Raw genomic sequence first — 13,651 nt, 5'->3', positions numbered from 1 at the left:
GTAATTCAAGGTGTTCAAATCAACTAGAAAACACAAATTGCTAGATGAGACAAAATTGAGTAGATCAGGCCACTTTCTTGACATAGTCACAGTTGAATTTTCTTTCCATGATTCCTTTTAGAACATTAACTTTTCAAGTAGTTTTGAGAGATAGCAAATAGCCTATACCTTCTCATTGTTTATGAGTGTGCAAGTGTGTGCACACGCGTCTACGCTTATTTATTTACAAGCAGAGAGATAGATGACAGACAGAATGATAAAGGGTACACCATGGCCTTCTGCCACGGCACATGAACTCCAGACACATGCACCTGGCTTATGTGGGTACTAGGGAATTGAACCTGGGTCCTTGGGTTTTGTAGACAAGTGCCTTAACTGCTAAACCATTTCTCCAGCCCTCACTATATTCATAAACTTCATAGAAGTATTATTTAAGTTTCATAGAAAGTGTCGATAAATTCCCAGCATTAAAAAGACCCATGTAACAATGTGATTGACACTAAAAGGTGCTTTTCTTTCAGGCAACAGTTAAAATAACAAAGGTCATAAAATACACAGTTTTATTTCTAAGTAAATGCTCACTTCTTAGCTCAGTTCAACTCCATTCTATCAAAAAGGAATATTAAAGCCTGGAGGAATGGCTTAGCGGTTAGGGCGTTTGCTTGCAGGGCCAACGGACCCAGGTTCGACTCTCCAGGACCCATGTTAGCCAGATACACAAGGGGGCACATGTATCTGGAGTTTGTTTGCAGTGGCTGGTGGCCCTGGCACACCATTCTCTCTCTCTCCCTCTTTCTCTGTCAAATAAATAAATAAAAAATGTTATTGATCTGTAAGTTGTCCTCCTCCTCTTCCCCCATATTAATGAGGATCTAAATTAGGGCTTTGCACTCTACCAATAAATTATATCCTAAAATTTGAACATCCTAAATTGACTTTGAAACTGTGATTCTAGTCAGGTGTGGTGGCACATGCCTTTAATCCTAGCACTCAGGAGGCAGAAGTAGAAGGATTGCTGTGAGTTTGAGGCAAACCTAGGACTTAGCATGGACCAGAGTGAGACCCTATTTCACAAAAAAAAAAACAAAGAAGAAGTTATGATTGTCTTGTCTTAGTGTCGTGAGTAGTAAGTAGATGGCTACATGTAAGCCACCATATTTACCTTTCTAAGATTATAACTGGTAAAGTCAACTTGGATAAGTAATAGAGTAATCTCATGGAAGCAATCACTGAGCTTTGGGAAGCTAGTGAATTTTCAACATGCCTGAGGTGCATGAGACCTGTTACCATGATTAACAAAACAAAACAATGAGGATTAATAATACTACATCCAAGGCAAATCTTGCTTTGGTAAGAATATATAGAAAGGAATCTGTTTGTTTATTTATTTGAGAGACAAAGAGGCAGATAGAAGGAGGAAGAATGGGTATGCCAGAACCTCTAGCCACTGCAAACAAACTCCAGGTGCACGTGCCACCTTGTACAGGGGTATTAGGGAATCAAACGTGGGTCCTTGGGCTTTGCAGACAAGTACCTTAATCACTAACCCATCTCTCCAGTCTCATGTACATTTTTTTAAGATACTAAACTTTGTGAGATATAGCAAAACATATTCTATTCCAAATAAAATATAACATCAGGTTCACAGTGAAATGTTTTGGAAGGTAGATTAAAAAAATCATTTCCATACACTAGAAAATCTATGTTGAAAGCTCTTGCAGTTCAACAATATATATGACAACCTTAGGGTGTATGTAAAACTACTTTGTAACTGACAGAAATGACTGTCAAAAAGACTTCTTATGTTTGCAAAGCATAGGATGTACTAGTTCTTGCTCTTATCTGTAATTAAGGAAAAATACCTCTTTATATATATAGTGATCAGATAAAATAGGCTTTGAAAAAAGAAAATCAACAAAACCTACAATGCCTTAAAAATAGTTTAGAAAGAAAAGGGAAAATGAAAGCAGTTAATAATATAGTTATTCAAGAATACTTATCCCCCAAGCAATTAAGACAATTTTACAAGTTGCCCCACTGGAATCCAGAAATGTTACCCTTGTTTTAGTTCAATGAAGATAGAGTCAACTTGGAAAATAAGCACCATTCTACCAATTTCTATCATTGAGATAAATATATTCAAATAATTAACAATTTGAAACAAATAAGTAACTAATTGAGTTATACTGAATCAATATAAGAGAGCAGATCTACACAAATATGATAGCAGCAGAACAAAGTAAAAAAGTAGAAAAAGCTAACTTCACAGATGCCTGAATCAGCTGTCTCCTCCCACACAATAAATGTGTACAATTAAAACTAAGATGAACAATCAGTGACTCCCTGAGTCTGTGTTTGTACATATATGATGTAGAACAAATACGACTAGCAAAGTATCTGATTTTAAGGCAGTAAATTGCTAAAGATGAGACTTAGATGATTTTACCTCTCTACTTCTTTTTCCTGTATGTTTGAAATCATTAATTGTGCTTTGCCATTTTTATCAGTAAAGGCTTTCTGTTCTTCAAAGGCTTTGATTTTTTCCTTCAACATTAAAATCTAGTCAAAAGAAAACATCAGTTAAATATACAAGGCAATTTGTTTCTATTTTACATGGCCACAGCGAAAGTTGGGCTATAAAAATAACCAATGAAAGTATTAACTGTGAGGACAATTATAAAAAGTCTTGTAAAGTGAAGAATTGAAAGAGAGTAAACAATGTAAGTAACAGACATACCTCTGCCTTCTGCTCATTGCAGATCTTCACATACTGAGATATGTGACTGTTGAGATTAAGCACATTACTCTTCAGCTGTTAAAAGATAGAGAAAATGATTGGGTACACAGGGATAACAACACACTTACACACAGGATTATTTCATCAATTTTGACTTTTTCACATTATGCTTATGTGACCATCATGATTAATTATGTTCATATTTAAAATCTATGATAAGAGGATACAATGTGCATATTAATAATATATAGTTATAAACAAATGGCTTTTTTGGCATGTACCCACAACACTGCCCATTTATTTTTTTCCCTGCTGGCTTTTAAGAAATTCAGAATTTCTGTTGTACCCAAGAGTTCATATTAAGACACAGACACACACACACATGACCTGGCAATCTTGGCATGTATGGAATGGGGAGAATATGAATTGTACACATTTCACTTCAATATCATTTCTTACTTAAGTGACTTTGAATTAAATACTGAAAACTTTGATCTTTGGATTCCACTACTGTAAACTGGAGCTAAAAAGGCCTTCCTTAAATGGTTGGACTTAAGGAGTACATGAAAAATATGTGACAACCTTTGTAAATATATGGAGTGACATTTCTCCCAGGATGACCATAAGCTGCTCCTTTTTAACACAGAGGAGGAGCTGCAAAGGGGAAAGGGCAGAGTGAATCAAGGAGTCATCATGTCAGTTTATCTGTATAGGTCTCCTCTCAGTGGAGACCCTACCATTTTTGGTAGAGATCATATTTTGAACTAAATATATATATCCAGTTATCCGTGCTGTCATACCTACCTCATGAATGTGGAAACTGACTAGAGGAAAGTATGTTATAAACAGAGGGAACATGATAGCTAGTTGGTGCTCAGGTAAATCCCAGCATCATTTCTGGCAGCAAGCAAATATGCCTTGTCCGATTCCTCAAGGGCGCTATCCCAATATGCTGTGCCATAATGTGAAAAAGGCAGCGAAGCACCTTAGCACCCCTGTGGTTGAGTAACTCTACCCATTACATTCATGATCTAGAACGTTAAAGGTCTCACTAAATTAAAGTTCCACTAAGTAGTTAAGATGTTTCTAACTCTGATGTTAACACTTTCATAAGGATTATAAGAAGAGTAACACATGTTCATGGACTCATAACAAAGGCAAATACTTACAGAAGATTTAATGTCCTTTGCACGATTAGCATACTTAAGCGTGTTATATGTGTCATCATAGAATAAAGAGGAAGGACTAACAGCAGCTATCATTATAGTTTGACAGTTTCCTCCAAGAGAATCCTTTAACAAACGAGTAAGTTTACTATTTCTGTAAGGAACATGCTGATTCTTTCTCTGAGAAAACAAAAGGAGAATTCTTATGCCATTTTCCATATTTAAAAAAAAAAACTTGCTACTACTTCTCTAGAAGAATTTAGGCACTAGCCAACTTATCCAGACTTATGGTACATCATTGCCAACTCATGAACCAATCAAGATACATCACCTTTTTATGTACTTTCCCTGTTAAAGAGGAAATTAAAAGTGAAACGACTTGCCACAAGGTACAGAGCTGATGAAGCTTGAGAAATAGATCCCAGACTCCCAACTTCTAAAAGCCATGTTTTGTGGTTTTTTTTTTTTTTTCAATCCAAACATTACAGACCCAATACTGTTGGTGCTAACTGAAATGATTTTACATGGATAAGACATGCCTTACAAACTGATGCATAAACATCATCGGCTTAACGATGATGGAGAGATGACTTAACGGATGCAGCACTTGCTGTGCAAGTGAGAGCACCTGAGTTTGGAGCCCCTCATCCTACTTAAAGCAGGGCACAGAAGCTGTAGTGCATGCAATCCGTGTGTCTAGGGTGAGAAGCGATGTGGAGACAGAAGAATGACTCAAAAACTCAAGTTGATGGGTCAGCTATCTTGGCAGGTGCAGCAATAAAAAATGAGAATTTGAATAGTTTCAGCCATTTTCCTAGAGCTTTTATGTACAACTTCAAATGTCAAGTTTTAATTTAAAAAATAAAATTGTTTTACAAATTAATGTATTTTCCTTTTTTTGTAATTTTAATTAATTTATTTATTGGAGAAAGAATGAGAATGGGCATGCCAGGGTATATAGCCAACGCAAATAAACTCCAGACACATGTGCCACCATGTACATCTGCCTTATGAAGGTTCTGAGAAGTTAAACCAGGCAAGCACCTTAACTGCTAAGCCATCTCTCTTGCTCTGTATTTTCAAATACAGTATCCTTGTAAACATTTCTGGCATATGGCAGACATAAAATATTTTTAAATGCCCCAAAGTAATTAATAAATACCATGCAATTATGTGACTTTGTTATATCTTAAATCTTAAGTCTCTCTCCCTTTGCTTGTGAAAAGTCACATTAAAAACCAAGTTCAGGGCTGGGAATATGGCTGAGAGGGTAAAGTACTTGCCAAATGTGAAGACCAAAGTTCACACCCCAACACCTCACATCAGTGCTGGGTATGCATGGAAGCCTGGCTCTAATCCCAGTAATCAAGAAGTAGAAATTGAGGAACCACTGGAGACAAACACTGTTAGCTAGATTGTCTGAACAAACATGTTATGGGTTCTCGTGAGACACTTTGCCTCAGTCAAAGAGAACAGGCGATGGCAACGTACATACACATACGTACATGTACATCTGCACACATGTGCACCAATGCATAGGAACATACATATATACAGGAGACATGGACAAAAAACAAAAAACAACAACAACAACAAAAAAACAAGTTTAAAGCTAGGTGTATGAACCAGGTGTGGTGACACACGCCTTCAACCCCAGCACTCAGAAAGACAGAGGTAGGAGGATTACCTTGAGTTCAAGGTCACCATTAAACTACAGAGTGAATTCCAGGTCAGCCTGGGCTAGAGCCGGAAGTCCCTGCCTTGAAAAAAACCAAAACCATACAAACAAAAGTCAACTTCAAAATATGGGGCCTGGGCTGGAGATGGCTCAGTAGTAAAAGCACTTGTCTGCAAAACCTAAGGACCTAGGTCCCACATATGCCAGATAAACAAGGTGGCCCAAGTGTCTGCAGTTCCTTTGCAGTAGTTAGAGGCCCGGGCATGCCCATTCTCTCTCTCTCTGTCTCAAATTAAAAAGCAAAACAAAAACAAAACAAAACCAAGAGGCTTGTCTCCTCATGGGCAGGAGCTCTTCATATTACCTTGTTCCTTATCTTCATCCAATAGCCTCTCTAGATTAAAAACATGGTGGTGGTGGTGGGGGGTCCTTCTGGCTGCTAAATTGCAATCCAGCCTCTAGAATTACAGGAATTAGACACCATGCTTGGCTAATAAAATGTCAACTATTAACCATTACTTTTTCCTTTTGGCTTTTCAAGGTAGGGTTTCACTATGGCACAGGTTGACGTGGAATTCACTATGTAGTTTAACCATGCCCAGCTAACCATTACTTTTTATTTAATTTACTCTGATTATAAAAATAGAATCTGAAAATTAAGTGTCTTGCAAAACAAAACAAAAATCCTTAATTGCACCTACGCCTATGATTGTGACCTATGTCAAAAAATCATCAATATGCTATTAAAATTTGACTTGTCATGAACTTTTAGAACAAAATTATGCTGAACAGTCTTTCTAGAAATTGTTCAAATACATAAAACATTTAACACATAAACAAACAACACCTACCTTGGTATCTGCTAAGGCATTGATGACATTCCCAAGAGCTAGCAGTGACCGATTGATATTTGTGCCTTCTACAAACCGTGTTCCTTTAGCACTAGTAGCACTGGCACGCTCAGACCCAGCCAGGTCAATTAGAGACATCTTGGCAATACGGACATTTTGACTGATGCTTGCTGTTTTGTCTTGCTGTCGCAAATAAATCTTATAGAATAGGAAAAATGAGAGTAAGATTTAACAGTTTTTTAACTTTCTTTTTTCTCGAGGTAGGGTTTTACTCTAGCCCAGGCTGACCTGGAATTCACTATGGAGTCTCAGGGTGGCCTCGAACTCAAGGCAATCCTCCTACCTCTGCCTCCCGAGCGCTGGGATTAAAGGCATGCGCCACCACACCTGGCTACTTTTAACACACTTTATTTTCAAAGAAAATAACATGGTATAATCTGACAGTAATGTAATCACTAGAATTATTCAAATTAAGAATAACATGTACATGAAAAACTTCTATATAGGTATATACAATAGATTGGACCTTAAATGTCCTCTGGCCCATGTTAATTTTTTGTGTGTCTACCTTGGTGCTACTCGATGTGAAAATTCTTACTGGCAGGAGGGTTCTAGTCCTAGCCTGGTGGCACAGGTGTAAAGTACCAGCTACTTTGGAGGCTGAGGTAGAAGGATCATTTGAGCTCAGAAGTTTGAGACCAACCTGGGTGTTAATGATACACCAAGAATCAGTTCCCCTATATCACTAGAAAACAAACAAACAAAATGGAGGTATGCCCCTAAGAGTGGGACCCAGCCCTCTTTTCCTTTTTATTTTTCCATCCAGCTCCTGGGGCCAATAACACCATTTTCATGATCTACTGCCTCACAGGAACACCAAGGCAATAAAATAAAGCCAGCCTACCCTGAACTGAGAGTTGCAAAACTGTGAGTAGAAATAAAACCATTTCACTTAAACTCGATCATGTCAAGTATTTGTTACATTGATGGAAACCTGACTAACACAAGGCACTTTAGGGAAAATAATCCTTGACCTATAAGAAGTCATCACTATCACTATTTTTTATTCTATTTCCCTTTGGACCATCACATGGGATTATCAGAGGTGACAGACAGGAACTTAGGCCAAAGGTCGTGGTCATAAAGCTTTGCATGTTTTAAGGACTATCCCCCAAAGAAATATGAATCTGAATGATGACCTAAACTCTACACCCCCAAACACTGTATGTATGCTTCACATTTTCCACTACCAGTAAGATCTAATTCAGTCAGCTACTTTATATTGCTTTGCAGAGTTTAACTAAATAAAATAGGTGAAAAAGGATAAAGAAAAACCATCACTGTTATAAATCCTTCTAGTAAATAAACTTTCTTACAAAGCAGGATCTTTCACATTCTAGAAGTCTCAGTGTCATTTTTCTGAAATAATTTATATATAGAAGTCAGTGCCAAAAGTATTAAAGACTCATGAAATTTAAATTTAGACTATCTGAATGGCCTATGGCTTGACTATCTTAGATAGAATTTTTTTTTTTTTTTTTTTTTTTAGTTTTGCCAGATAGGGGCTAGAATTAGTCTCAGACTGGACTTGAACTCACAGTGATCCTGCTATCTTAGCCTAGGTATTGATTGCAGGGATTAAAGGTGTGTGCCACCATGCCTGACATTCCCGAATGCTTTTTTCTAAGATGAATTTCGTACATCATCTAGACTGCAGACACACATACACATTACCATATAGATATCGTCAGGGCTGGAAACCACAGAAACAGTAATGGATCATAATCTGTATCTTTGGTTTTTATGGACATGTTCTCCTATGAAGTCTTGTGTCATCCTTTAATAAGTGAATCAATATCTTCCCAATTAGTTTGTCCTATAAATCTGGACCTATAGAAAAATCTTACTCTATGTACTAAGTATTGGAAAGACGAAATATTTTCATTAAAAAACCTCTGTAACTGTAACTTACCCACCTACATTTTTGTAAAATTCTATATGGCAAAGGGTTTAACCTCATGTTTTTGGTTGACATTAGCTCAATTCTAAATGTTCTTTTGTGATATATGCTGTTAAGAGTTTCAAAGTGGTAGAAGGTGCTCAATGCTAGAGCCTAAGCTCAGTGCGCTTATAACACTGGGTTTTATGCGCTGGCAACAAGATGCCTACAGTACCAACTACTCAGGAGGCCAAGGGAGGGTGTGCACAAATGGAGGGCTGGCAGGGGCTACTTGGTGAGTTCAGTGTCAACATGGTTTAACACACACACAAAAAAAGCTTGCAAAATAAAGGAGGTTCTGAGACATACAGAAGAATACAGATGAAGATTTTTGGTCAGATACAGAATTTATTCATACATATGGCTGGATTTCTTTTAAAATCAAATTTTGAAGTGATGGCCCAATGACCGGTTACCTGGAAAACAGCATGAGAACGAGAAGATGTAGCATTTCTATTGGTGGGATGTTGTGTCCTGTTCTTGTTTCCATTGTCTAATAGCTGTAAAATTTCCTCTGAGGATTTGGGCTAGAGAAGTTCAAGTAGAAAAGAAATATTTAGTATTCTATTTTAAAAATATCAGCAAGCTGTTCTTTTATCATTATGGTGCTAGGAAAGGAAATCGGGGGCCTCACATACGCTAGGCAACTTTCCTACTGCTGAGCAAAACTCTCTCAAAACAGACAAGACGTTGTTTAAAGGTATAAGAAAATGCTTTCTATTAATTCAATCCTATTACTTATTGACAGCATATTATTGGCTTGGTACACGATGTTTCATAAAGAATGAAGTATGAAGCCAGGCGTGGTGGTGCACATCTTTAATCCCAGCACTTGGAAGACAGAGATAGGATCACTTTGAGTTCAAAGCCAGCCTGTAACTGCAGAGTGAGTTTCAGGTCAGCCTGGGCTAGAGTGAGACCCTACCTGATTAAAATAAATAAATAGTGTAATCTAGTCTCTGAGATTAAAAATGCACAAAGTATTGTATGATAAATGTCCAACCAGGTCTCAAGAGGTAACAAGACTGAAGACGCTCAACCAGAGGTGGTAGAAGAAGGATAGAGAGGAAGGATATCCCAACTGTAATATTCTTATTGACCAAATGCACCACTCACTGCTTTGGTTACGTTAAAATTCATTTTAACCTTACACTTTAGTTTCTTCCTCAAGAGAATGGAAAAAACTACTTATTTATATTGAGTGGCTGTTAGAAAAGGCTAATTAGACATATTTTCCCTTTTGATAGAGAAAAGCCATTTAAGAACACACCTGGTGTAAAGTGAGCCCCTGCACTACCACTCCTTTCTGGGCATCTTCCCGAACAGCAAGTGGTCCTGAATTTACTAGAAGGTCCCGAATCTGTTCATTATATACCTTAAATTAAAAAGAACCACATTAACATACATGTTATAATATGTGCTATTACACACATCGCTGATGGAAGGTCTCATATCCTAGAAAAATTATGATCACCTATATTTACAGTTGATACTTAAAAGTTAGTTATTATATTCTCACCCCTTAATTCCTGACTTAACTATGGTAAAACACGGCTTAGTCAGCTACCTAAATGGCTTCAAAAAATTTCCCAGAAGGGGCTGGAGAGATGGCTTAGCGGTTAAGTGCTTGCCTATGAAGCCTAAGGACCCCGGTTTGAGGCTCGATTCCCCAGGAGCCACGTTAGCCAGATGCACAGGGGGGAGCACGCGCCTGGAGTTCATTAGCAGTGGCTAGAAGCACTGGCGCACCCATTCTCTCTCTCTCTGTCACACTCAAATAAATAAAACTGAAACAAAAATTAAAAAAAAAAATTCCCAGAAGGACGAACTTTAGTGAATAAACAGCAAACACTAAAATCCACTTTCAAGAATAGATGGAGGCTGGGTGTTACAACACACCTTTAGACCCAGCACTTGTGAGGCAAAGGTAGGAGGATTGGCATGAGTTCGGGTCAGCTTGGGTTAGAGCAAGACCCTCCCTTGAAAAATTAAAAAAAGATAGGACTAGAGATGGCTCAGCAGTTAGGCACTTGCCCATAAAGCCAAATGACCAAGTTTGCTTCCTCAATACCCACGTAAAGTCAGATGCACAAAGTGGTGCATGTGCCTGAAATTGGTAAAGGCCCTGGTGAGTCCATTCTCTTTACCTGGTGTGGTGGCACACATCTTTAATCCCAGCACTCAGGAGGCCAAGTAGGAAGATTTCTGGCAGTGAGTTCAAGGTCACCCTGAGCTAGAGCTACTTTGAAAAACCAAAGATCTGTGTGGGGCAGCAGAGATAATTTGGTGAGTGAGCACTTGCTGCACAAAAGCATAAGGACCTGAGACGGATCCCTAGCACTTGTAAAAAGCTGGGTGTGGTCATGCATGCCTGTGACCCCACCACTGAAGGGGTATTGCCAGGTCTTTCTGGTCAGCCCTTCTAACCAACAAGCAGGGAGTTCCAGGTTCAGTGAGACCCTGTCTTAAGGAAATAAGGTGGAAGAACGACAAAGGACATCTGAGGTCTTCCGCTGTCCCTGTTATGCATGTAAAGAGGATACAAACATCTGCACATGTGCATATACATAAAACAATATGTGCACCAAAGAGAAAATAGATGTATCATATCATATCATGTCCTTAAATAGCCTCTCCCAATTGAATTATGGGGAACTAAGATCCTGGATGACTTGTTCATGGTTACAAAAATCAACAGCAGAGCAGGGACTAAAACCTCAATATCCTCACTTATGTTGAAGACAAACCATAATTTTTGCTAAAAAAAAAAAAAAGCAAAAATAATTTATTTTACAGTGCTGCAGACCAAACCTAGGGCCTTGAGCTTACTAGGCAAATGCTCCACCATTGAGGCAAATCCTCAACTTCAAATTTTTGACCTGTGGCAACATGTTAAGTGTCTTTTACAAATAAGACTTAGAAATAGCAATACTGGTTTGGAATTATGGATTTAGTAATAAGAATTAGTAATGGACAACCAAATGACAATTATACCTATTTAGTAAGATTTAAGTAAAACATAAAACCAGGCATTAAGAAATAATTTTGAAGAGCTCATAAAGCTCACGGTAAAGTACTTGCAAGACATTTTGGGGCTTGATTCTAAGTACTGCAAAAAAACAAAACAAAACAAAACAAAAAACAACAACAACAAAAAAAACAAGTATAGAGGGCCAGAAAATGGTTTAGTGGTTAAGGTGCTTTGCCTGCACACCCAATGGACCCAAGCTCATTTCCCCAGGACCCACATAAGCCTGATGTACAAGGTGGCATATGTTTCTGGAGTTCATTTGCAGAGGCTGTAGGCCCTAGTGCCCATTCTCTCTCAAATAAATATCAAGTACATTAAATAAATATCTATAGTATATATATATATAGATTTATACACAGAGAATGAATGTACACATGTAACATTATTTCTTTCTAGTTATAGTAAACAGCCCACAATGAAAATTTTTCATAGCTCAAATGTCTATACCGTCTAGCATTTTATTAAAATGTAATAAATTTATTATATCATAGAGAAATTTTTAGCTCTTTTTTTCTTTTTTGGTTTTTTGAGGTAGGTTTTCACTCTAGCCCAGGCTGATCTGGAATTCACTATGTAGTCTCAGGGTGGCCTTGAACTCACAGCGATCCTCCTACCTCTGCCTCCCAAGTGCTGGGATTAAAGGAGTGCGCCACCACACCCAGCTAGCTCTTTTTTTATGATCAGCAATTACCTTGTTTCCACTTATCCAATTCAATCAAAAAGAATGAGGCCTCTCAAGTGGCTATCTGCAAAACACTTCTCTGGGTGACTAATACTTATAAACGCCTTTGATATTCCTCAGACCTATTAAAATGGAATATTGAAAGGGTGAGGCATAACCATATGCATTTTGTGGGTGTACTAAAGGTAATTTTGAGGCCTAAGTAGTAGGCCATATTAGCCATAGCCTTATAATTAATAGAAAAATCAACAAAGGGCTGGAGAGATGGCTTAGTGGTTAAGTGCTTGCCTGTAAAGCCTAAGGACCCTGGTTCGAGACTCAATTGATTCCCCAGGACCCATATAAGCCAGATGCACCAGGTGGCGCATGCATCTGGAGTTCATATGCAGTGGCTAGAGGCCCTGGCACACCCATTCTCTCTTTCTCTCTGTCACTCTTAAATAAATACATAAAAATAAAAGAAAAAGAACAAAAGAAAAATCAACAAAAATTATGACAATCAGAATTTCAATATTCTCCAGGTAGAAAAGGATCTAAAGACTGGGTGTGATAGTACACATTTTTTTTTTTTTTTTGAGGTAGATTCTCACTCTGGTCCAGGCTGACCTGGAATTAACTCTGTAGTCTCAGGATTAGTACACATCTTTAAGCCCAGCACTTGGGAGGTAGAGGTAGGAAGATCACCATGAGCTCAAGGCCACCCTGAGGCCACATAGTGAATTCCAGGTCAGCCTGGTAAGAGTGAGACCCTACCTCAAAAATCCAAAAATAAATAAATAAGTAAAAGGGATTTAAGGAAAAAAAACCATGATCTCATTTTCACCATTCTTTTTTCCTGAACAACTGTTTTTATTATTATGAGAATGAATTTAGACTTTTTTAATATTGAGATTTATATTTACAAATGTGTATAACATATATTAGATTATGGTATTTTAAAAATATTAACTAATTTGTCTATGAGTGTGTGTATAGACACAATAGGGCCTTTTGCCATTACAAATGAACTACAGACATGTCACTTTGTATATGTGGCTTTATGCGAGTAAATGGGGAACTACCAAGACAGGCAGGATTTATAAGAGAGCACCTTTAACCATTAAGGTTTCTCTCTAGCCTAAGGTCTTTTTTCTAATCAGAAGGTCATGGCTGATGTTTATGACCTCATTCTATCTCCTCCCCGTCCCTATAAATCCTCATATTTGAAGCATGTGAATTGTGTGAGCTCTTGTTAATTCTTTTGAATGGGTTGCTGTAATGCTGCATCAGACAGAACACGCTACAACTTCCCAGTGTTCTAAATTCAATTTCTGCTTACATTATGTAACAATGGTTCATTTCTCCTTTGCAATAATGATGATAGCTAATGAAGCTATCATCAAGATAGTCCCTTTTCAGAGTTTTGCTTTTTTTTTTTTTAAATCTCTAAGTGATAAACTGTTGAGGTTACTTTGGTAGCACAAGACTTTCATCAATCTGTGGAAGAAACTCTACCAGTATAGATCAA

The 13,651-nt window shown here is 37.7% G+C and overlaps 1 protein-coding gene across 2 annotated transcripts in view; it reads right to left on the bottom strand.

Annotated features, from left to right (window-relative positions):
• The window catches only part of Kif18a (kinesin family member 18A), a 73,928-nt gene that overhangs the window by 46,899 nt on the left and 13,378 nt on the right, over positions 1-13,651 (bottom strand). For both annotated transcript variants that reach the window (XM_045156887.1, XM_004660720.2), the window contains exons 4-9: positions 9,702-9,806; positions 8,848-8,958; positions 6,433-6,630; positions 3,907-4,083; positions 2,738-2,812; positions 2,447-2,559 (exon numbers count right to left, since the gene is read on the bottom strand). In XM_045156887.1, the coding sequence (XP_045012822.1) occupies positions 2,447-2,559; positions 2,738-2,812; positions 3,907-4,083; positions 6,433-6,630; positions 8,848-8,958; positions 9,702-9,806 (779 nt within the window). The remainder of the gene's footprint in view (positions 1-2,446; positions 2,560-2,737; positions 2,813-3,906; positions 4,084-6,432; positions 6,631-8,847; positions 8,959-9,701; positions 9,807-13,651) is intronic.

The sequence above is a fragment of the Jaculus jaculus genome, chromosome 8 (assembly GCF_020740685.1).
Source record: "Jaculus jaculus isolate mJacJac1 chromosome 8, mJacJac1.mat.Y.cur, whole genome shotgun sequence".
NCBI lineage: Eukaryota > Metazoa > Chordata > Mammalia > Rodentia > Dipodidae > Jaculus > Jaculus jaculus.
Note: the sequence above shows the minus strand (reverse complement) of the source record. Positions and strands in the feature narration are given on the sequence as shown.